The sequence below is a fragment of the Theobroma cacao genome, chromosome 5 (assembly GCF_000208745.1).
Source record: "Theobroma cacao cultivar B97-61/B2 chromosome 5, Criollo_cocoa_genome_V2, whole genome shotgun sequence".
Lineage (NCBI taxonomy): Eukaryota > Viridiplantae > Streptophyta > Magnoliopsida > Malvales > Malvaceae > Theobroma > Theobroma cacao.
In genome coordinates, this window is record NC_030854.1 from 29,398,702 (window position 1) to 29,423,026 (window position 24,325).

Genomic DNA, 24,325 nt, shown 5'->3' on the forward strand with positions numbered 1-24,325 from the left:
GAACGTCATTTCGGTTGGTCTGATTGGATCCATCACGGACCTTAATCCGATTTGGTCCATTAAGCAAAACCCGACCAAGAAAGCGGGATCCACGGTTTAAATGACCACAAATTATGAGCCTTTTTTTTAACAGATTGGATTAATCATGGACCTTGCTCCAAATAGGCCCATAATAAAACCCGACCCGACAATGCTAGCCCTAGCCTCTTCCGTTCTCTGCTGCTCTTAAACCTCTCCAAACCCTTTTGTCTCCTCCTCCATATTTCAAAATCCCAAAAACATACAAAATTTTCAATAATTCGGTAGTTTTCTTTTCTTAATCGAAGCCCGTGCTTTTTTGTTAGGGTTTCTGATTTTCGTTTCTTTTTAACGAGAAATGGCAGCGCCTACGAAGAAATCTCAGAAGAAAAAATCCAAGGAAAGGAAACCAAAGTTCAATAAAGCGTCCAAGAAACAGTATAAAGCGAGGAAGGATTCAAACGACGCCGTTAAGTCTGAGGCAGTCGCTTTGCAGCTCGAAGATGATGTCCCTGACTTCCCTAGAGGTTCTTCTTCTTCAACTTTCTGTTCGGTTACCGAGAAAATTTGAGTTCTTAACGAAAACAGAATGAAAGAAGATGAGTAATTGTCTAAAAAAGGAGTGATAAATTATAATTGAATTACAAAAAATAATTGCAATTGAAAATTGACAGTTAATTTATTTTAGCTAAATAATTACTAAATGGAGATTTGACAGGCGGGGGAAGTTCTTTAAGCAAACGAGAACGTGATGAAATCCGAGCTGAAGTAGATGCGGAATTTGAGGGAGAGGAGCGGTCATTAAAGAAGAATAAGAGGAAGACGTTGCAGAAGAAGAGCCAGGTCATGCTGGATGACTTGGGTTCACTTTTTGGTGATGGTATTACCGGCAAGTTACCTAGATATGCCAACAAAATAACTTTGAAGGTATAGAGTCAAGAAGAAACCTTATGCCCAAACAAGTTTAACTGTTTGTATTAAGTTGTTATCATCTTACCATAAGCTACTTCCATTTTATACGAAATTGTTCTATTAGTTCTTTTTGTGAAAATGTAATTTCTGAATTTGTTATTTCATTTTATCAGCTTAAAATGATTCTTCTTGACTTGTTGTCTTTATGATGGTCATGCATATTTCTGAAGGTGGACGCATTGGCGTATTTAATGGATGGGATTTGGATAAATTGGAACATAATTAGATTTCAATGTATTTGAGTTAAACTTAAAACCTTTTTTGAATGCAAAATTTGGATTTCCTATTATTTTTTCCCCTGAATCAGCATTTTCTGTTCTTTGAGTTTTGAGTCATTTTTCTGGAAATGTGGCAGCATACTATCATTTTTATATAACCAGTTTTTTCCTTCACTTTCTTCAAATTGTTTTTTCTCAGCTTTGCTATGATTTGTTTATGTTATGGTAGGATCCTTTCTAAACTTTATAATCTACTAAATGCTTCAACTGAGTTTTTTATTTGTGTGCATATAGAATATTTCTCCTGGAATGAAGCTCTGGGGAGTTGTTGCCGAGGTAAATGAGAAGGACCTTGTAATTAGTCTTCCTGGGGGCTTACGTGGTTTAGTTCGTGCTGCTGATGCACTTGATTCTGTTCTCAGTAATGAAGTTGAGGTACACCTGCATATAAACCTGTTTCTCAAGGGATAGATATCATCACATTACTTTTTCTTTTTTCTTTTATATTATTATAGTTATCTTCCCATTTTTTTTTCTTTGTAAGGAATGCATGCAATTGTGGCTTATTGAGTTTATTTTGCAATGAACTTTTTCTTGACCAGAATAATGAAGGAAATTTCCTCACAAATATATTCTGCACCGGGCAGCTGGTTTCTTGCATAGTGCTGCAGTTGGATGATGATAAGAAGGAGACTGGCAAAAGAAAAATATGGCTTTCCTTGCGTCTCTCTTTATTGCACAAAAGCTTCACCTTGGATGCTGTTCAAGAAGGGATGGTATGTCAATTAATCATTAGAGAATTGAATATCTTGGCAATTTTTTGTATTTCTTCCTCTCATATTCTGGATGCTTAAATACATGGTGGGCCAGCAAGTAATTCTTGTAATTGTAAAGCTGCTTTACTTTAAGGAATCAGATAGAAACATTGTTTGATTCTCTTTCTCATATTGTATGCATCTTTGCAAAAATTATTCTCTCTAAGTTAACTATGATAAACCAAAGGTTTTTTCCTATAAAAAGGATTTTGTCTTCTGATATGCTGGATGCTTAAGTTCATGTAGTAAGCTATCAAATAATTCTTCTGATCAGAAAGCAACTTTTACTTCAGGGAGTCAAACAAAAATTATTTCATTCTCTTCATTCACATTGCATTTTCTTTATGAAAATTATCTTGCCTAAACTGAATATGGTTGAACAAAGAAATAAGAAATGTCAATGAGCAAGTTTGCCTTATCATTATCTATTTGGATAGTGAAAAAAGCTAATACCAATTTTTTGGCTTAGAACACCTATGAAAGTGCATAGATATAAATATTTAAGAAGTTCCTCAGAAGTTTGTGAATTAGTAAATATTTGAATGGATTTGGATGCTAATTATAATGAATTATTAAAATTTGTAGTATTAATTATAATGGGACTGACTCTTGTTGGACTATGTGTGGCTTTTGATTGTAGTATGGATTGAAGGATATAAGGTATAGTACTTCCTGGTGAGTGAAAATTGTTATGGTGAAAGTTGTTGTTGGGTGATTATTTGATTGACTGTACTTTTGGTGGCATTATTTAGGAATAGACACTCAGGGTGCCTTTCTGGTGCATGTTTGATGTCAAATAGATTATGAAGGCTTTATATTTTATTTTGGTCAAAAACATCATAGGCAGTTCGCATATGTATCAGAACAATGTCATGTAGAAATCTGTGGGTTTTTGTGCCTTATTTTAGGGTTTTTTCTACAAAAGGAAATTGCTTAGAACTGATGTATTCTGTACAATGTATGTTTGATTAAAATAAGGATGGTTCACTATCATGAGTAGGAGTGTAATGAGTCAAGCTACTCATGAGCTACTCAGACTTGACACAATGAATACTCAAATTTGACTTGCTCACTGTTGAATCAAGTCGAGCTTGAGTTACTCGAGTAATGAGTTGAGTCGAGTTTGAGCTTTGTAATACTTGGTTCAAGTAGCCCAGGAGCCTTTAATATTTTTAATATTTACATATATAAATAAAATATGTTATTTATTTATGTATTTTAAATTTTATTTGAATTTTCATTTTGAATTTGAGCTGGAGTCAAGTCGACTTTTGAGCTCTTTATATAAATTAATGATAATTGAGCCTAACTGAGTTGAGCTCAAGTAGCTCAATTTTCTTTTGAGCGGAATTCAAGCTTAGACTGCATCAAGTCAGCTCAGCACAATCGCAACCCTAATTATTACTAGAAGTTTTAAGTTGTCCTGATAACAAGCCTACACCTGTTCTGACTGAAATTGGTTTAATCTTATTTGATCAAGGTACAAGTATTTGATGAGGTCTTTTGCTTATTATTGTTTTTATGTGATGTACAATGATGTATCTGCCATCTCATGTCCCAATTTCACTCTTGTACTCTCTTTCTTCAGTTCCTCTGCAACGCATTTTGTTATCTTTTAAGTTGCTGATTTTGACATAGGTTTCAAACCAGATGTTTGTTTCAATGTGTTGTATTGTTATACTCACTTCATGATTATGTTGCTTTTGGCATATGCTGTAAATCCAGTGGCTTTTTCCCTAACCATGTACGGTCACAGGTTCTCACTGCATATGTGAAAAGCATTGAAGATCATGGTTACATTCTTCACTTTGGATTGTCTTCATTCATGGGGTTTTTACCAAAAGATGACGAAGGTGGTAAATATTCAGCAACTTCTATTCTTGTTACCTTTACTCTTTCACCAATTGGCTTTTTTGCCATATATTGTTTACCTAAGTGATTATATTTGTTGTTTTTTATGCTGCTTTTCTTTTTAAGTTCTTATCTATGTGCATGTTCTGATACTAATGAAGTTAGAAAATTGGAACTTTGATTTTAATAAATATTTTTAAATACAAATAATTATGTGAGCCAGCTATAAGCTAAAATACTTTTTAGCTACTGTATGCCTCATTTTCTTTTATTTCTTCCTATTCGTGAGGAAACAATGATAGGATTATTGTCAAAATTACATTACTTAATAACCTGTAAGTTAAAGAAATCAAGAACGAAGTTTCTTTAGTAGGATTGGATGATAGGTTTGAATATAATTTCAATGAATGTAGGAGATTTGCTCTGTGATACTTGACTGCATTCTGTGTGAAAGGATGCTTTTTACCAACCTTGATTATGAAATGCTTATGGGAATTCGTAATCCTTTATGATAGATCTTGGGACTCTTGGGGAGTGGTTGAGATATATTTTTTATTCCAGATTATAACCACTTTTCTTTGTTCATGATGTTGAGTGATATGGTTTAGATATTTTTACATAAATCGTTTCTATGTGGATTATGAAATTTTTATTTAAGCTTTTTTTTTTCACCTTTCATGGATGATTAACCTTGACTACACAATTGTTTCAATGACATTTTCTCTAATTTACACCTTAAGTTAGTTTTCTTTTAAAGTTCCTTTAGTAAATGTGATGAGTTTGGTAAAGAGACAGAGTGGAGTAGGTATGACTTCTGACTTTAGATCTTTGCCAATAATGAAAATATAAGAAAAGCTGTTGTTGGGGGGGTTGGGGGGTGGGTAGAAGTTTATGTTCAATTCAAGGTGTATCTTTAATTGCAAAATCCAAACTTTTTGATTCACAATAAGAAAATATAGCGGTTTGAAGAATCTGTATGCTAGTTCATTGGTTCCAGGGTTTCAAAAACTTAAAATCTTTGCTTGTTGTTACTTAAGGAGTTTCATACTTCAATAAAGTTTGGCAAAAGCAAGAGGCTTAGAGTTGGTTTTGGGAGTGTCCAATGTTATAAGTTGTAACCACTGATTGTTTCCATGTTTTCTGAAACTTTTTGGCATGGTTGGTAATGCTGCTATATGTTTTTTATTGAATTAATCTAATGCCAACTTATATTCTTTAGTAGATTAACTTATCTTATAACCCCTGTACTCTATGTTTCTCATAAACACATTTAAATATAATGTCCACACTTTTGGTTTGGTTAACTCTTTTTTATTGTAGTAAATTCTTTCCATATTTCTGAAACTTTCTGGCATGGTGCCATATGCTTTTACTGAATTATTTTCATGCCAACTTCTATTCTCTAGTAGATTGACTCATCTTATAACCCCTTTACCATATGCTTCTCATTAACACATATAAATATGATATCCATACATTTGTTTTGATTAACTCTTTCTTATTTTTAGTAAATTCTTCCCTTTTTTCATTTTGTCTTCGTTTCAGAAAGCAGGGACATCAAAGTGAGGACTGGGCAATTCTTACAAGGGGTTGTTAGGCGCATTGATAAAACCCGCAAAGTTGTTTATTTGAGTTCTAATCCAGATACTGTGTCTAAATGTGTAGTATGATTCTCTCCTGTCATTATTTTTATTGTCTAGCTGGCTTTTCTTCTGTTTACCCTTGTCTTAACATTCTTTTTTGGGTTCTGTTTTTATGCAGACCAAAGATCTTAAGGGCATTTCAATTGATCTTCTTATTCCAGGCATGTTGGTTAATACTTCTGTGCGGTCAATCCTTGAGAATGGGGTCATGTTATCATTCCTCACATACTTTACTGGAACAGTAAGTTTTCTGATTCTCATTAGAAAGCTATCTGTAGGAGGTTGATAAAATTGAGATTATATTTGTTTTGTACAGAGCTACAGGCTATAATTTTTTCCACTTGCTTAATCTTACAGGTTGATATGTTTCATTTACAAAATCAATTCCCAACTAAGGACTGGAAGGATGATTACAATCAAAATAAGAAGGTACTTCTGTTTAGCTTACTAATTTTTGTTGATATTAACACCTTTCTCTTTCCTGATTATCGTGGTTAATTTTCACTATATGTCCTTGACTCAATTCAAAATAGCTCTTTAAAACTAATTATATTATTTTACATTGTTATACACATAATGTATTTTAACTTTGTCATCTTAAGTGAAACAATATAACCTAATTCAGTGTTAGGGCATGAAAAGATAATAATTGTTCAATTTTCACAATTCATGGTACTTCTTTTGTTAAATTTAATTTTGTAGAAGGGTGTAGAAAGCAATGCAGGTTAAATGACAATTGAAAATTTGAGATGAACATTGCCATCTGTTAACACTAACTATTTCCCTCCAAATATAGTGCATAATATAACTTTGTTTTGAATTTGCTACTATTTGGTAATTCTTCCTCTTAGCTTGCATATTGGGTATTAGACTTCAAAATTTCTAGTTTACAGACATGACTTGTGCTATTAATGATTACATATTGGCAACATCCCTCGGTGGTTTTAGCTAAATACATTCACAGTTGCCCCAGGCCTTTCTACCTGGTTTTTTTAAAATTTTTTTAACCATTTCCTTTTTTTGTTTGACATTATGCTTATTTCATGTAAATGTTAAAAAAAATTGTCATTCTTAAACTTATGTGCACATCGTTTTTTTTTGGTTCAGATTAATGCTCGGATACTATTTATTGATCCCTCAACTAGAGCAGTGGGCTTGACCCTGAATCCTCATCTTGTTCACAACAAAGCTCCTCCTTCGGTATGTTAACTAAGGATATATAATTCTTTATGCTTATCCTAGTATTGTGCCTTGAAATGGGAAGTTTGCTGTCCTACTCATTGGTTGTCTTATAATATCTACACAAAATTGGCTGTTACACCTCTGATGAAAATCTGTTTTCTGAACCAAATGCAATTTTCATTTATTTGGTATAAAGAAATCATGGTTCTCCAGCTTGATTTGCTGCCCATTAATTGTTTGGTTTTGAAGCACCCAAAATTCATTTTTCATTCAAATGTAGTGTTGCTGACTTTGAAACTTGGCTAGAAGTATCTTTCATCATTCATCATTCATCATCCTACATCAAATGCATGCTATTGATAACTTACATACATTTGTTATTTTTGTTGTGTAATTATGGTCATTGAATTTGTCCAGTTCCCTAAATGATCTACTTTAGAAATTCATTGTCTTATCTCTATCTCTTGTGCCTTTTTCTCCCCAGCTTTTCTTAAGTAACTTTCCATTGAGAATAAATCTCATTTCTTTTTCGTTATGTGCCACTTTAATTATAATAATAACCCGTCATGCCTGTTCTGGACTAATGTGTTTCATGTTTATATGCAGCACGTTAACATTGGAGAGATTTATGACCAGTCAAAAGTGATCAGGGTTGATAGAGGCTTAGGTCTTCTGCTTGACATCCCATCTAAACCAGTGTCAACTCCAGCCTATGTTTATGTATGTTCACTTTCTGCTTCAGCTGTGTGTTTCATTTGAATTATTCATATATACATCCCCGTTGGTAATTCAGTGTTGATTTTAGATATCTGATGTGGCTGAAGAGGAAGTCCGGAAGCTAGAAAAGAAGTTCAAGGAAGGCAGCCAAGTTCGTGTTCGAATTCATGGATTCAGGCACTTGGAAGGGCTTGCCACTGGTATTTTAAAGGTTGCTTTTTTGCTGATAATAACTTTTGAGCATCAATTTGTTGGTAATAGAAAAATTTCTGCTCTAGTTGAGATGCTGTCTCTTGTTGATTGTCAATAGATATTGCAGCATATTTATTTTTTTGCCTTGCTGTTTCAAGCAGGCCAGTGCATTTGAAGGGCAAGTGTTCACTCACTCAGATGTGAAGCCTGGGATGGTGATAAGAGCTAAAGTCATTGCACTTGACAGCTTCAGTGCCATTGTACAATTTCCCGGTGGTGTAAAGGCACTGTGTCCCATTCGTCATATGTCTGAATTTGAAATTGCAAAACCTGGAAAAAAGTTTAAGGTAATTTCTGATATTGTCTATTTCATTTTGATTCTTTTGAGTTATTACTGCTAAATCTGAAATGTTGCTTTTCATTCGCATGTGTGGCTTTGCAGGTTGGAGCTGAATTGGTCTTCCGGGTGCTAGGTTGCAAGTCGAAGAGAATAACTGTTACGCACAAGAAAACTCTAGTATGTTTTTTATTTTATTTATATTGAGGCCACTTAGACTTCTCATTATTCTGCTCCTATGGCTACTTTAGATAAGATAGCTATATGGTTAATTTTGAGCTACTTTGATGTCTACAAATTAGAGGCAATTACTAGGACAAAATATTCTTGTTGCATTGCTCTCTCATGCCATTCCTCTGGATGGAGAATTGTATACTCATAATTGACTTTTGTATCTTATTAATGCTGCTTTTAGGTGGAATTTCCATTAGAACCATATATTTCTTTTCTGCTGCTTCTGCTACTGCCAGGTTTTTGGCAGATCCATTTTAAATATTTGTAATTAAGAATAAAAACAGGTGCTACTATGTTGTCCACAAAGAAGACTCTATTTGGCAAAAAGACTGCCCACATTTGGAATGTGTGTGGATGCTAATCTTTAAGAAACTGTCTGTTTCGTTGACTGATTTCAAGTGTTTCCTGGTAGTCAGGCCATGTTAGATGGTCCTCGAAGGATATGTCTTCCTCCCTTAAATTCTTAGCATTTTGCTTGTTCTTACATTCTCATTGTTAGTAACTAATTCTCATCTGTGCCGTGAATTTAATAGGATTTTATCAATCCAACTTGGTCTTCAAAAAATATCTATTTTTTAAGTAGGACAATATTATTATTAACTCTTTTATTTTGGCCAATATTGATATTAGCTCTTAAAGGTTTTTTTTTTTGTAAAAAACTAATTTGTATGTTCATGAGTCATATTTCATGAACTTGCTAGTCAATAGAAATCCATGTTCTTGAATATTTTATTAGTTCTGAATAATACTCTGCTAATGGATTCTTTTGCAGGTGAAATCAAAACTTGGTATTATTAGTTCTTATGCTGATGCAACTGAGGGATTTATAACACATGGATGGATAACTAAGATTGAAAAGCATGGATGCTTCGTCCGGTTTTACAATGGAGTCCAAGGATTTGCACCCAGGCTAGTCTCCAACCATAAACATTATAGTTCCTATAATATGCTCATTTTGTTTCGCTGAGTATTTCTATTCTATTATTCTTTTCATCTTCACTATCTTTCCAGCATGATTACAATGCAGTTTATTAACATTAAATGTTTGCTTTTGCATCCTTGATGATGATTTTGCATGGTCTATGTGATTTGCTAATTATTTGTCTTTTGTTGAATAATGTTTGGAAATTAAGCAACATGTTGAGGTAATGATTCTTAAAATAAGTATTAGAATCGATGTATGTAAGTAGAGGTGGCAATAAGGCAGGTCAGGTCACTTCAGGTCGAAAGAGAATTGGGTCATTTTCGGGTTCAGGTCATCTCGGGTTCAGTTCATTTCAAATTCTGGTCATTGAGGTTTGACACTCAGGTCATTTGGGTTCAGGTCATTTCTGATTCAAATTGTTGATTTTTTTAAGTCGCATCAAATTGGATTGGAACAGATAATTCAAATTCGGGTATTTCAGGTTAGTTTTTGGTTTCTTTGAGTTTAGGTTGGGTAGGTTTTGTTGACTTTTTCTAGTCAAATCAGGATGGATTTTTTCCGGGTTCAGGTCAGCTGTGTGAGCTCTATATGTAAGGCAATTGTTGAAGTAATGACTCCAGATGTTGAAGAAAGTGATGGTATTTATAAGTAGCACCAGCTTATTAAATTCAATGTGGAAAAATTGAGGTCTTCGAGGGAAGGTTCAATTTTTGTGGCTTCTAATCATGGCACTTGTTTATCAACCATATTCAAGTATACATTGTATGTTGGAGTAATGATAATATATCCATTTGCTAAATACATCTGTTTCTCATTTGTTGCAACTGTGCTGACAGTTAATCAAGATTTCCTTTTGTATCTACTTGATGTTTCAATTTACCTGTGGAAGGGATTTTAGCTACCTAGTTGAGGACAGATAAAGGTTTCCAGATTGTTCACAATATGGAATAAGTGCAAGATGCAGACTGTTAGGCATAATAGAAATTTACATCTTGATCTCACTGTATTTTCCTTTACCTTCTCTGCTTTTTATTTATTATGCTGAAAATTAAATTTGCAATAAATCTAATATGACAGAATGCAAATTACTCAAAACTGGGTGCTCAATTGCTGGTTAGTACAGTGCCTTAAATTTTTTCAAAGGGGAAAAGTGCTGTGGAGTGCCTTTTCTGAAATTCTGAAATCACACTTACTTCCTTGCTTCTCCCCAGCATTTCCTCGCTTTTTATCCTTGATTTACTTTATATGTTGGACAATTATTGCTCGTCATGCATTCTTATCCTTTTTCTTGGTAATCTGTTATTAATGACTGATTCTCATTGTTATATAAGCAGATCTGAACTTGGCTTAGGACCAGGATATGATCCAAGTTCAATGTATCATGTGGGACAAGTTATTAAATGCAGAGTTACCAGTTCTAACCCAGCTTCACGGCGTATCAATCTTAGTTTCCAGATGAAGCCTGTGAGGTTTGTTTCAATGAGTGCAGATATATTGTGTTGATATGAATATATATCTTTTCAGTTGGCAAACTTACTGCTGAACACATATACTCCTTCCTGTCTCTCTTTTTTGTTTCTCACTGTCTTTTGTAGACTGGGTTAATGGTTGAGACCATCCTAAAGACTGGAGTAACCTTTTTGGCAATTTGGCACTAACCCTAATTATAAGATGGCTCTGGAATAGATCTATGATACATATTGTAGTTATGATTTCTGCATATCCAATGAGGTTCAGCCCAAAAAATTTTTTTCTGACATATAACCAAAGGGGTTTTCTTTTTCTCTTGCAAGGTTTAGTGATTATACTACAAGTGTTTTTCTTATTTTGTTTTGCTTCAAAATTTAAATGGCAGGGTTTCTGAAGATGATTTGGTCAAGTTGGGTAGTATTGTTTCAGGACTAATTGACAGGCTTACCCCTTCTGCAGTAGTTATACAAGTTAACTCGAAAGCTCACTTGAAGGGTACAATTTCTAATGAACATTTGGCAGATAATCATGGTAAGCTTTTCTTTGCCTTCATAGTTTTTTTTTTTTGTTTTGTGCTCTCTTGTATTGGCATTTTCTGATGTTCAATCTGGTTTTGCAGAGTCTGCTGCCTTGTTGAAGTCAGTCTTGAAGCCAGGATATAAGTTTGATCAACTGCTGGTTCTAGGTATTCTTGTTTGTAGCTGCTCTTTGTTGATATTTGATTTGATTCCCCCCTCTCTTCCTTCCAATTTTTCATCATCTTACGTTTTCTACCTGAAATGACAAAGAATTTTCTATTTAAGCTAGTTTTTGCTATCTGTTGACTAATAAATAAGTGTACTTTAATAGTAGGGAAGCCTATAGAAAATGGATGAAACATCCTTCAGAGACGTGATATTCAAAATAATATATACTAAACATAGGAAAAACATGTATTGCATGAAGGAATAAGGTGGATTTTTAGGAGAGTGACTGTAATTGTCTGTGGTTCCTTGGGTTGGATATTATTCTGCTGAGATGCTACTATAACTTGAGCCTCCTGGAAAACATTTCAATCATATAAAATGAAAATGTTGAATTTATCGACTCACAACTGTATCTGGAGTTATCCTTGTTGGTCATTCCTGTGAAAAACTCTTATATTTTGTGCAGATACGTTATGTTGTTCTACTAATTAGATGTAGAAGATTTATTTGAATAAAGCTTTATCCAAGTAATTCACAAGAAGACAAAAATTTTGTCCTTTTAGAATGCTTCCTGCTTAATCGCCTTATCGTCAGTGATAATCTCTTAAAGATGCACTTGACAAGGGACTTCTTATTTTTGTTTAGTTTCATGTTTATTATTTATAAAGAGAATCAACTTAATTAAAGGTATTTGAACCCTTAATTTTCTCACTCTGCCAGATCAGGCACTAGTCCTGTCATTAAACCTTCTTTGCAAAGGAAAAGCCATTAATTTCTTGAACTTGCCATGGTCTTGTCATTCTAACATACTTCTAAGTTTGTGTCTGACTGGCATTTATGTGTGTGTGCGTGTGGTTTTTTTTTTTTCTTTGGTGTTTGATGCCTCATGGTGCTTGTTAGCTTTTCTGCTTTCTTTTCACTTCAACCCCCATCTTCAAGAAAGGAAGATTATAAGTTCTTTAAACTTACTCCTTTCTTCTTGCACTGCTGTTTGTCCATTAATGGTGCTTTTCTTTTCCTTCTGTTTTTCCTTTCCAAATTTTTGGTTTCTTAAACTTTTTCATGTTATTGTAGATATTGAGGGCAACAACATCTTACTCTCTGCTAAATACTCTCTCACAAGTTTGGCTGAACAACTGCCATCTGATATCAGTCAGATCCACCCTAACTCAGTGGTCCATGTAAGTAACTGCACTGCCCATATTTTTAATCAGGAACCGTGTTTTTGTTTTCAGACATATTATTTTTGAACTTTTTAATGCTATCATCAGTTAAACTAAACCACACTTTGGTTTTACTGCTTTGGCATATGTTTATTCATTTTTGTGAACCAGGGTTATGTTTGTAATTTGATTGAAACTGGCTGCTTTGTCCGCTTTCTTGGCCGTTTGACTGGTTTCTCACCCCGAAGCAAGGTAAATCTGATATCGTTTAGTTTTTGTTCTATCTGTTTCAGTAAGTAGACACACATGTACACATCCCCTGACCCCCTTTTATTCCATTTTTTTATATTTTGAAGTCAACGGATGACTATAAAGCTGATCTATCAGGAGCCTTTTATGTCGGTCAATCTGTTCGCAGTAATATACTCGATGTTAGTGAACTATCTGAAACTGAATTCTTTAATTTACTTTAAATATTTGAAGTAGTGACCATTAACCAATTTTTATTGTTCCACACTCCTAACCCCATTTTCTTTCAGGTAAATAGTGAAACAGCAAGAATAACACTTTCTTTGAAGCAGTCATCATGTTCTTCAACCGATGCTAGCTTTATTCAAGAATTCTTTCTTTTGGAAGAGAAGGTATATTCATGGGCAGAATAAGAACTTTATTTTTGTGTTCATATTTAAGAATATTTACTTGTATGTATTAATACCTAATAATCATAAAGCACGCTTTATGAAATACCTTTTTGTTGTTCTTCTGCAATTCAGAAGTTTGCCTTTATTGTGCCTGGTTTAAGCACATTAGACAGTTTTCTTTTGATAATCAAATTGAAAGCTCGGGAAAGTGTACTGAAATTTACTTATCACGGTGTTTATTTCTAGTCGTAATTTTGCTGTTGATATGGAATTATCTATAATACTTTAGTAAAAAATACCAAGCTTCCTGTGCACATATATGTATATGGACATTTTACTGCTACATAATGAACAAATTCCTGATTGTTTACTCTTGCAAGTAGTTTTTACAAATTTAGAGTGATGATATACCTATCTTGGTGGATGATGCTCATCTAAAGACAGAAGGGAGCATTGTTTCTTTGAGAAAATATGAAATGTTCTTAGGTGTCTAAATTACTTTACGGTGGACTTTAACCAAATTATGTTGTCAACATCTGAACTAAATGAACTTGCTGCCTTTTCACCACACTTTTACAATATCGCTATTGTTTGTTCAAGGTGCTTTTAGTTGCCTCTTTATTAATTGACTTATTGACTGAAAAGTGAGCAGTACTTTTTTAACTTTCTGGTATTAGCATAGATTTTTCATTTTAAGTTACTAAGAGGTAGATATTTTCCACTGGATTCTGCTATATTTTGATAAGAAACTTTGCATGTCTTTGTTGAATTTAGATTGCTAAGCTGCAATCATCGGACTCTGATGGATCTGAGTTGAAGTGGGTTGAAGGATTTAATGTTGGCAGTGTCATTGAGGGAAAAATTGGAGAGGCAAAGGATATTGGAGTGGTTGTTAGCTTTGACAAATACAATGATGTTTTAGGCTTTGTCACACATCATCAATGTATGTATTTTCTCGTGAAATTTGTTATCTTTATGATTTGTTATGACCTTGCAGGCAATGACATCCATTGCATTGTAATGTTTTCAGTAGGTGGACTTACTTTGGAAACAGGATCCATTGTTCAAGCTGCAGTTCTTGATGTTGCCAAGGCAGAACGCCTTGTTGATTTATCCTTAAAACCCGAGTTTGTTGATAAATCTCAAGAGGAAAGTTCTAAAGGCCAAATTCAAAAGAAGGTCAAGCCCTATTTCCTACTCTCTAATTCTATGCGGCCTTGATGAATACCTATCAGAGGGAAAAGAAATTGGAATGGGTGTTTCTCAGTCTTATATTTTTGACACATTAACCTTAACCTTTTACATATGTTTGTCTGTTAGATTTTTCTTTTGAGCTAACTTGAACATTATTGATCCCAGAAGCGCAAAAGAGAAGCTTCCAAGGACTTGGAGGTGCACCAGACAGTAAATGCAGTCGTGGAGATTGTGAAAGAGCATTACTTGGTGAGTGGTGAATGCTGTTCAATCTGTTGTTAGCTTACTGCAATTATCTCTTATACATCTGAAGTTAATGCAATTGTCTCATATATATCTGAAACTTATTTCATGTTATATCAGGTTCTTGCAATTCCAGAGTATAACTATGCCATAGGGTATGCATCAAAAGCAGATTACAATACACAGAAGTTTCCTCAGAAACAATTTGTGAATGGGCAGAGGTGAGATTGATATGAGTGATTGATCTTTTTCCATTTTTTGCTTTATTTTTCCCTATTGGTATGTAAATTGGTTGAAGTGATCTTTTTCTTTAGTTAACGTCCTCCATATCTTAATTGCATCCTATTGCATTTTTAGCAGCTTGTATTTTGTCTCACAAATAGATGTCATTTGTATTTTTGTTCAGTTGCTTTTCAAGTCCAGTAGTTTTCTTGAATGCTAATTATGGATGCCTTACAAGTCTAGCTACCTTAAACAAACTCAAAATGGTTGGTGCAGGGTTATTGCCACTGTTATGGCTCTTCCAAGGCCCACAACTTCAGGAAGGTTGCTTTTACTTCTTAATTCTATTAGTGAGGTTACTGAGACATCCAGCTCGAAAAGGGCCAAAAAGAAGTCTAGCTATAGTGTGGGATCCTTGGTTTCAGCAGAGGTTTTAGAACACTTTTCTCTAGTTTGTTATGGCTGTTTGTTCAAAAGAATAATATGGATTTTTTGTCCTGACAAGGAATATATTTGTATAAATGCTTCACAGGTTACTGAAATTATGCCACTTGAATTGAGATTGAAATTTGGCATTGGTTTCCGTGGACGAGTTCATATAACAGAGGTGAAATATAAATTCTAATATTATTAGTCACTATTTATTTAACTACTTATTTATGTAATGACCGTTTATGCATGTTTTTATACTGTTTGTCATGTTATTATAATAATTTTAACTTTTCTCTTCGACAGGTGAATGATGATAATGTTCTTGAAAATCCTTTTGCGAACTTCAAAATTGGGCAGACAATCACTGCAAGGGTTGTGGGAAAGGCTAATCAGAAAGGATATCTTTGGGATTTGTCTATCAAACCTACAATGCTTGCTGGTAAGACAATAATTTCTTAGAAACTTCAGTTGGTCTAGTGTGTTCTCGTACCATCTACCATCTTGGTAACCTCTTTAATTTGTTACTTCAGAAGCTGTATGACATTTTTCCAAGCTTTGTTGTGAGTGGTTGGGTCAGCTGCAGAATCCCTTCTTGTCCTTTGTTATTTTGCCCTGTCAGCATTCCTATGTCTGGCAAACCATTTTTTTTTACCAATTCTTATATTTTCTGAGCTTAGGAATCTTTTCACTTTGTTCTTTTTAAATATTTCTTTTTGGTTTCATAACACTCCAAATATTTTGTTTTTGCTGCTGCAGTCTTTTTGAATTGGTTTGCATGAAAATATATCTTGATTCATCTCCTTTTCAATGGCATCGTCCTGAGTTTTTCACAAAATTCCGTAGTTCTAGTTGTGTCTCTTTCTTCTCTTCTCTGCCTTTAGTTGCTGTTATGTTTGAGAACAGCAGAGAAGAATTAAGCCTGGCATCATTTTTGTCCATTAGAAGCTAGTACACAGCTTTTTTGTGCTTCCATCACCTCCTCTATTTGTTCGAATCACAGTCTACTTAAGGTCATGTTTAGAAGGTTTAGTTGTTGCCATCAGTTACATGTTGGATGCTTCCAAATTTTTGTGGTCACTACTGATTTTCCTTCATCAGTTGTTTCCCTTGGCTGGTTTTCTGCCCACACAACTATGAAATGCTTAAACTAGACAATTTCGGCAGCCTCTGAGAAAGGATAGAATATTTTAGTCAAGGTTGCAGTCAAGCTGAGCCAAGCTGAACTTTAGCAAGCTCAAGCTTATGTCAACATATAACTCTAAACTTATCTTTGTCGCTTCTCAATTTATTTTACTGTATCAACCTATTTGAGCATGAGGTTGAACTCATTCAAGCCACATTTAGTAAAGTAATAACAATATTTATACTATTATAAAATTTTGGTATATTCAAAATAATAAGTACAAGCACTAATTAATAGTTATTATTTATTGCTATTAATTATGCAATGTTGTAAATATTAATAATTAATTGTTTATTGAGCTTGATTTGGCAACTTTCAGAAGAATGGTACAAGGCTCAAGCTTGGTTCATTTAAATAAGCATGCTCAACATCAAAAGTAAGATTAGTTCATTTGTCTATTCTTTCGTTCCGCCATATCTTTAACAATTAAGCCAATTCAGCCCAAACTGTTATTAAGCATCTCAGTCATTATTTCCCTAGAATAACAGTATCTATTTTATTTGAGCGGACAAATCTCCCAAAATATTAATTGCTTGCGTCACTTGTTTGTCAATATTTCTGTATCATATTTTCCTTGAGACTGTCAAGATTGCTATGCACTGCTTTGTTCATTTCTAGTTACGTCTGCTCTTATGAAATACCTATATGAGGAGTTTTACCCATAAAATTCGTATGCTTGATTGTGGTTGTTGGGTCTTACTGCAGCAATCTAAATTGTGATTTTATCCAGGTACTGGTGAAACAGGTGTCAATTCTACAAATGATGAATGCAATTTTTCAGCTGGGCAACTTGTCACTGGTTATGTCTACAAAATGGACACTGAATGGGCCTGGTTAACCATATCTCGTCATGTGAAAGCTCAGCTATATATTCTTGATAGTGCACGTGAACCTAATGAACTTCAGCAGTTCCAGGAACGCTTCAAAGTTGGGAAGGCTGTTTCTGGTCATGTTTTAAATGTTAACAAGGACAAAAAGCTGTTACGATTGGTCCGACATCCTCTAGGTGCTCTTTCTATTCGAAATGTTCATGGTGAAGATAAAAGGACAGGTGAATCAGATAATAACATTTCCGGTGAGAGTGTTACAACTCATATTCATGAAGGAGATATCTTAGGTGGTAGAATTTCGAAAATACTTCCTGGTGTAGGTGGATTGCTTGTACAAATAGGTCCTCACATATTTGGTAGGGTTCATTTTACTGAACTGAAGGACACATGGGAATCTGACCCATTATCTGGATATTATGAGGGGCAATTTGTTAAGTGCAAAGTCCTAGAAATCAGCCACTCAGTCAAGGGAACTATTCACATTGATTTATCATTACGTATATCTTTGGATGGCATGCTTCCCAACAATCCTTCAGAACTCGGCAGTGATGAGTAAGTTATTTTCTTTTGGGCATGATACATGGTGACATGTTAGAAATATAGATTTGCTTTGTGTGTGTTTGTTGTTGTTCTTTTTTTTTTTTTAATGTTTTTCTTTCAATTTTTTTGAAAATATATTCTGTGATGAAATGTATTATTTTGCATATTCGCATTTGTATGACACAATCACAATTGCTAATCATTCATATGAACAGATATTTCATTAATGTTATACGTGGATATATCGTTCCTTGACAAGTGAGAATTCCTGAGGAGCTTAATGATCCCTGCAATTTACTGCTTTTCTTAAAAGAAAATTCAAGGAAATTATTGTTGAAGTGCGTAGTTCTATCATAACTTTCTTTTTTTTTCTCTATCTGATATTATATGGTATCAAATGGCCAATTGATTCTTTTTGTTGTTTCTTCCTGCGGCAAGTTCATCTTTTACTGTGCCTTTTTTATAGGCAGTGTTTAATAGTTCTTTCAGCTAATAAGTGATTTTCTGGTTGAATTAGTTCAGTTTCATTCTAGGACAACCCTGGTAATAGTACAATGTACAGAAATTGATTCTTTTTCTCCCAATTATTTTGGTAGAGCTTGTTTGCTTCTAGGCATCAATACAACTAATCATACACTTACTCTCACTCTTAACTGATAGCATAAAGTTCAGAATCTCTGCAAACAATTTAACCTTGTTGTTAAGGACTGAATAGCCATATATTATTAACGGCCATACAAATCTATGTTCAAAATTTCCACTGTAATTGGTAATGGCTGACATCACATTTAGTTTTTGTTACATACGAATTAATGTTTCTTTACAGGGACTCTACGAGCAAGCGTGTGGAAAAAATTGAGGATCTTTATCCCAATATGGCCATACAGGTATGACTTGGTACACTTGCCCAACAAAAATCCAAGTGGTTTTCTATTTCCAATTTTTTTCTTTTTTAGGAATGTCTCATGCCTAACTCATATAAGAAAAACAATCATGTAATTCTTGTTTTTGCATTGACTCTAGAGCATTGATTTCAATGAGGTCTGAAATCAAAAGTGTGTGATATTTCTCAATTTTCTTTCTTCTATGGAGGATCATATTCTTTTTAATTGATGGGAATCTGTAATAGAGATGGTTGCATTTTAAAATCTTGCAATTTCTATTACTCCATGTGCTTGAAGACTGATTCCCTGGTTGAAAAATCTGTATCATCCTTCCAAAGGAATAGAATTTGCTTCTGTTATATTAGCGTAGGCATTACAGCAGCCATTTCTGGCACTAGCAATTTAAATGTTCTAAAGTTGTTTACTTCTTGTTTTAGTGAATAAGCTGTGTAGCTTTTTACTTTGTTGTTTTAAATCTTTAGTTGAATAATTTGACACCGAGTTTGAATTTATATCCCTAAGCTCATATTGAATTCTTGGATCTGACAGGGTTATGTTAAAAATACGATCCCAAAAGGATGCTTTATTCTGCTTTCAAGGAAACTAGATGCAAAAATTCTTCTATCAAATTTGTCTGATGGCTATATTGATGACCCAAAAAAGGAATTCCCCATTGGAAAGCTTGTAGCTGGAAGGTACTTTTTTTTTATTTCACCTTAGGTCATCCTTACTCACCAAAAGATGATTTTTCATGTTGCTTATAAATCATGGCAATGCTGCAGGGTGTTAGCAGTCGAACCTTTGTCAAAACGAGTTGAAGTTACCTTAAAAAAATCAAATACTAATGGCACCTCAAAATCTGAAATTAATGATTTTAGTAGCCTGCATGTTGGAGATATAGTTTCAGGCAGGATCAGGCGTGTGGAGTCGTATGGTTTGTTTGTAACACTTGACCACACAAACATGGTAAGGAATGAGTTGTGCAGTGTTGTTCCTAAAGTTGCCAAATTTGTAAAATCAATAGGATTTCTTTATGACCACTTTTTGGACAAACAACGTATATTTGGCAGGCTATGTGCTTGTCAAGTCAACTTCCTAATAGCAGTTTTTGCCTTGTTTAATTGTTTATGTTTATACTTGCTTTTTGGCCAGGTTGGACTGTGCCATGTCTCAGAGCTTTCAGATGATCACGTTGATAACATCCAAACTAAATACAGAGCTGGGGAAAAGGTTACAGCAAAGATATTAAAGGTAACATAAATTCTCAGAAACTTTAGAAAGAGTATTTTGTTTGTCATTACAGTGATGTTGCATTTATTAATATGTTAGGTTGTGATGTGGTGGTTTTGATTGTTAGTTTTAGGTTGAATGGTATGATTTGTAAAATTATGGAATTAAATAATGCAGGAAAAGTTTAAATATTTAGCATGTAATTTGATCATCTGATAGCATCATTTAAAGTCAATGGAAACTTTGTTAATTATTTTCCTTTTTTTTTTTTACTTTTTATCAGTTGGATGAAGAAAGACACCGGATTTCCCTTGGTATGAAAAATTCATATCTTACTGATGATATTGATATCCAAATACCCTCAAATGAAGAGTCTGATGAAGACGTTGAAGAGACAGATGACACAAGATCAAGAATGTTGACAGACAGCACTCTTGGGATGGCTATTGAGTATGAAAATGGAGCAAGCTCTATTCTTGCTCAAGCAGAATCAAGAGCTTCGATTCCTCCACTTGAGGTCACTCTTGATGACATTGAGCACTCTGATATGGATATTTTAGTTAGTCAAAATCAAGCAAATAGTAATGAGGCAGTCACCGGTGATGAGAAGAACAAGAGACGAGCAAAAAAGAAAGCAAAGGAAGATAGGTCATTTATTTCTTTGCACTTGTTCATTTTTAGTTACACCAGTCTGGGGCTACTTGTCTAGACTTTAACTTTTTGCTTTACTCTTGAAAAATATTCTGTGCAGGGAGCGGGAAATTAGAGCTGCTGAGGAAAGACAATTGGAGATGGATGTACCAAGAACTGCTGATGAATTTGAGAAACTTGTTAGAAACTCTCCTAATAGCAGTTTTGTCTGGATAAAATACATGGCTTTCATGCTCAATTCAGCTGATATTGAGAAAGCCCGTGCTATTGCTGAAAGGTATAGTTTTAACTAAAGCATTGGTTGTTTTTTTATTTATAGGAAAGTAAGATTCTGACTTGCTGACATATGTAAACTTATTTGATATGAAATTTTTTCATTTTTTGCTGAGCTTCTTTTTTCTTTAGTACATCTCATCTAGAATTTCTAGATTATTTAGACAGTCAACCAAACAAGGTCATAAAAGCTCCTTGGTACAAATCAGAGTATCCACTGTAACATGTTCAATTGAGAAAAATATTTATATGATTGCTTGCCTGGATGTCGTAGCACGTCTCTTTATCAAAATTTTCAGTTTAGCATATCGATCGCGGTTCATTATAGTCTGACTGAAAGTCATATTTCTGATGAACATCTTTTGTATCCTGAAGCCTCGTTGTCCTACGGGTAAATATGTCTTAAGTTCAGGTTTTAGATTGTTATGTACTTATTTTTCTTTGCATGCAACTTCATTTATTTGATCATTCTCAGACTCATTTTAGAGGTTTTAACGCTTACAAGTTCTTTAACTTATGTTAGGCATTTTCTTTTTTTGGTTTGCCTCAATGCTGTTTAGTAAACTGGTTGAACAACTTAAAGATAAATGTTATTAAAGTGGCAGTCCCTAATTAGAGATGCATATTGCACTGTAGGGCACTGTTGTTTTGTTATTGCTTATTATGCAGACTTGATCTGCAATAATATTCTTTTTCTTTGAAGGGCTTTGAGGACAATAAACATTCGAGAAGAAAATGAGAAGCTAAATATCTGGATGGCTTACTTTAATCTGGAGAATCAATATGGGAATCCTCCAGAGGTAACATAGAATCTGCAATGCATCTTTGCTTCTTAAAGAGGGGGAGGGGGTAGTAGAAGGTTGGCTTCGGTATGGGTGTCAGTTCCAAAATTTGTACATGTCAACGTAACTTAAATTGAAATGTTATTTCAGGAAGCTGTGCAAAAAATATTTCAACGGGCATTGCAGTATTGTGATCCCAAAAAGGTACATTTAGCACTTTTGGGCATGTATGAGAGGACAGAGCAACATAAGTTGGCCGATGAGCTACTTGACAAAATGACCAGGAAGTTTAAGCACTCGTGCAAGGTTTTTCATGATTTCCTGTATTGCGTTTTTTCTTCTCAGAACTTTGATAAAATCTTGTTATTTACATATTACAAAAATTTCAGGTTTGGTTGAGGCGGGTGCAGATGTTGTTGATGCAACAGCAGGATGGGGTTCAGTCTGTTGTAAACCGTGCTTTATTATGTCTTCCACGCCATAAGCACATCAAGTTCATTTCACAGACAGCTATACTTGAGTTCAAATCTGGGGTTCCTGATAGAGGGAGATCTATGTTTGAGGGAATTTTACGGGAGTACCCAAAGAGGACAGATTTGTGGAGCATTTACCTTGATCAAGTGAGCTCCTTTTAGCAGTTGATAGTTGGTTTTGTATATATATATATATATATATAGGTGTGTATATGTTACATTTTTTTATCAAACTTGACAGGAGATTCGACTTGGAGATGAAGATGTGATCCGTGCTCTGTTTGAGAGGGCAATTAGCTTGAGCTTACCACCCAAAAAGATGAAAGTGCGTATACTTTTGCTTTTGGCCCTTAAATGTTGCGATTAGTGTGTGCTTATAATATTCCAGGACAAGCCGTTGGTTTTTCCGTTCCTGTTAAGCCTTGTGTATCTGTTGAATTTGCAGTTCTTGTTCAAGAAGTATCTTGATTATGAGAAATCTCTGGGTGACGAGGAAAGAATTAAATCCGTTAAACAGAAGGCAATGGATTATGTCGAAAGTACACTAACTTGATTGTTATTGGGACTCCAATGTTGAGCAACGACAGAAGTAGTTATCTTACCCTCGACAGTGCAAAGGAGTTAATCTGGAAGAGAGGTGTCAACAATTATTCAGAACTTGATGGGAGCGACGATGAGTGATGTTGGCCCAGCTGCATTGCCTTGGGGGCACCGGGGATTTGAAGGACAATTGCATTGAGGTGTGTTGTGAGATGAAAAATGCCTTTCAGAGTGGCCTCTGAAGCCATTCTGCTTCATTTTGTGTTTTCATATATATATATATTAAGTGCTTTTACAGGAAATGGGAGGAATTTTTCCTGAAATGTGGAGGTCCACTTCAACTCTCCTCCCTATTTATTCAACCTAACTTTATTCAGTGAACACTATTTAAATTCCCTTCTTGGGTCTGGAATTTTACCCTGTACCTGTTAAGCAAGGCCGTAGGTTGATTTAAATAATTAATATCAGGCGTAAAACATGCCATCTTAATAACATAGAGAAATGTTGAAATCTCAGGGAAACAAGCCTGTCTTGTTTCCTGCCTGCTATTCCTTGAGATGAAGAGCCTCTTTTAAAACCTTGAAAAGTAAATGGTACGCAGTTAGATGAGGGAAATGGCCATGTGTATCTAGTTATCATTACCTCGGCATCACCACCAAGCTTGCTTTTCATGTAACATGCTTCCGACTCTGGAACCACGTTATCCTCTCTAGACTGGATTATTGTGCAGGGCACGAGGACTTGAGGCAGCCTGGTTCTCAGGTCACTTGAGAACACAGTTGTAGCAACATCAAGTGCATCTCTGGTTTCATCCTCCCCAGGCTATTCTTGAATATGGCTACTGCTTCTGTATTGTTCACTCCCACAGCTGTCGGTGCAAAAGTCTTCAACCCAACCCAAGAAATTTTCATCTATATTTAGGTAGATAGCATCGATTTGTGATCTCTCAAACCCACCTTGGTATCCTTCATCGTTGTTGTACCTATCCCAAATCATTATGCAACAAGAAATGAATGAGGAATCATCAAATAATAGGCACAAGTAAACCTCAAAACATATACAAGAGTGAAATATTAATTTTGCAAGCTCCTGTTATATGCATGGATAAGACTTGACTGACTAGCACCTCGGGCAGCCACTGAGTAGGATGAGATGTGGAAAGAGTTGAGGCCTGTTTATTGCAGCCATGCATCCAACCATGGCAGCCATCGAGTGACCTAAATAAATGGTCCGGTTCACATGGAGCTGATCAAGAAGGCACACCAAGTCATCTGCATAGCCACTGAAAGTTGAATCATGCCTATTTGGATCAAATAGCTTTGGATCAACGTTTGGGGAGAAGACCATGTCGAAGACCACTACCTTGAAGTAGTATGCAAGCAATGGGACCAGAAACCGCCAAGTAGTCTGGTCTTCACCAAAACCATGAGAGAGGAGTAGGGTTTCAGTGCCATTTCCAAATGTCTTTACGTTGAAAGCTTTCACAATACCCCCTCCATTCTCACACAGCATGTCCATGGTTTTCTAGCTAGTTTTTATATGTGACACAGAGAGAGAGAGAGAGAGAGATTATTATCTCAAGGTGTTTTGCTCGGGTTCCTTGGGTTGCATATATAGGGGTTTTTAGTTTCCTTTTTAAGTGTGAAAGTCATTGCATAATAAGCACAATAATATAAAGTATAGTTCTTCTTACTTTATAATTTTAAATTTTTAAATTAAATCCAATTAAATTATTCACAGTTGAAACTTGGAAAGTATTGTATACGAATGCTTAATCAAATTTA

The 24,325-nt window shown here is 34.7% G+C and overlaps 1 protein-coding gene and 1 pseudogene across 3 annotated transcripts; one reads left to right on the forward strand and one right to left on the reverse strand.

Moving 5' to 3' along the window:
- On the forward strand, positions 241 to 22,937 carry LOC18599194 (rRNA biogenesis protein RRP5). Of its 3 annotated transcripts, none has more exons than XM_018121788.1 (40): positions 241 to 545; positions 737 to 945; positions 1,503 to 1,643; positions 1,811 to 1,984; positions 3,780 to 3,879; positions 5,420 to 5,538; positions 5,636 to 5,758; positions 5,875 to 5,946; positions 6,625 to 6,717; positions 7,306 to 7,419; positions 7,505 to 7,627; positions 7,770 to 7,955; positions 8,051 to 8,125; positions 8,952 to 9,088; positions 10,439 to 10,573; positions 10,960 to 11,105; positions 11,194 to 11,259; positions 12,335 to 12,441; positions 12,595 to 12,675; positions 12,780 to 12,854; positions 12,963 to 13,064; positions 13,839 to 14,007; positions 14,095 to 14,243; positions 14,424 to 14,507; positions 14,622 to 14,722; positions 15,000 to 15,153; positions 15,256 to 15,330; positions 15,459 to 15,594; positions 17,069 to 17,720; positions 18,535 to 18,595; positions 19,142 to 19,287; positions 19,375 to 19,558; positions 19,745 to 19,843; positions 20,106 to 20,470; positions 20,574 to 20,750; positions 21,450 to 21,546; positions 21,679 to 21,834; positions 21,918 to 22,148; positions 22,243 to 22,326; positions 22,447 to 22,937. In XM_018121788.1, exons 1-40 carry the CDS (start codon positions 377 to 379, stop codon positions 22,552 to 22,554), a joined length of 5,775 nt encoding a protein of 1,924 aa, XP_017977277.1. In that variant the 5' UTR covers positions 241 to 376; the 3' UTR covers positions 22,555 to 22,937. The 3 variants fall into 3 exon arrangements, with proteins under 3 accessions (XP_017977277.1, XP_017977279.1, XP_017977278.1); XM_018121790.1 differs by having other exon boundaries at positions 14,098 to 14,243; XM_018121789.1 differs by having other exon boundaries at positions 3,780 to 3,876.
- LOC18599195 lies at positions 22,681 to 24,193 on the reverse strand (annotated as a pseudogene).

Bases quoted from the DNA above. Each gene is read 5' to 3' on its own strand.
- LOC18599194 (XM_018121788.1), top strand. From the start codon at position 377: ATGGCAGCGCCTACGAAGAAATCTCAGAAGAAAAAATCCAAGGAAAGG. The intron at 19,288-19,374 runs GTACTTTTTTTT...GCAATGCTGCAG, and splicing joins GGAAAGCTTGTAGCTGGAAG to GGTGTTAGCAGTCGAACCTT. The intron at 20,751-21,449 runs GTATAGTTTTAA...TTTTCTTTGAAG, and splicing joins GCCCGTGCTATTGCTGAAAG to GGCTTTGAGGACAATAAACA.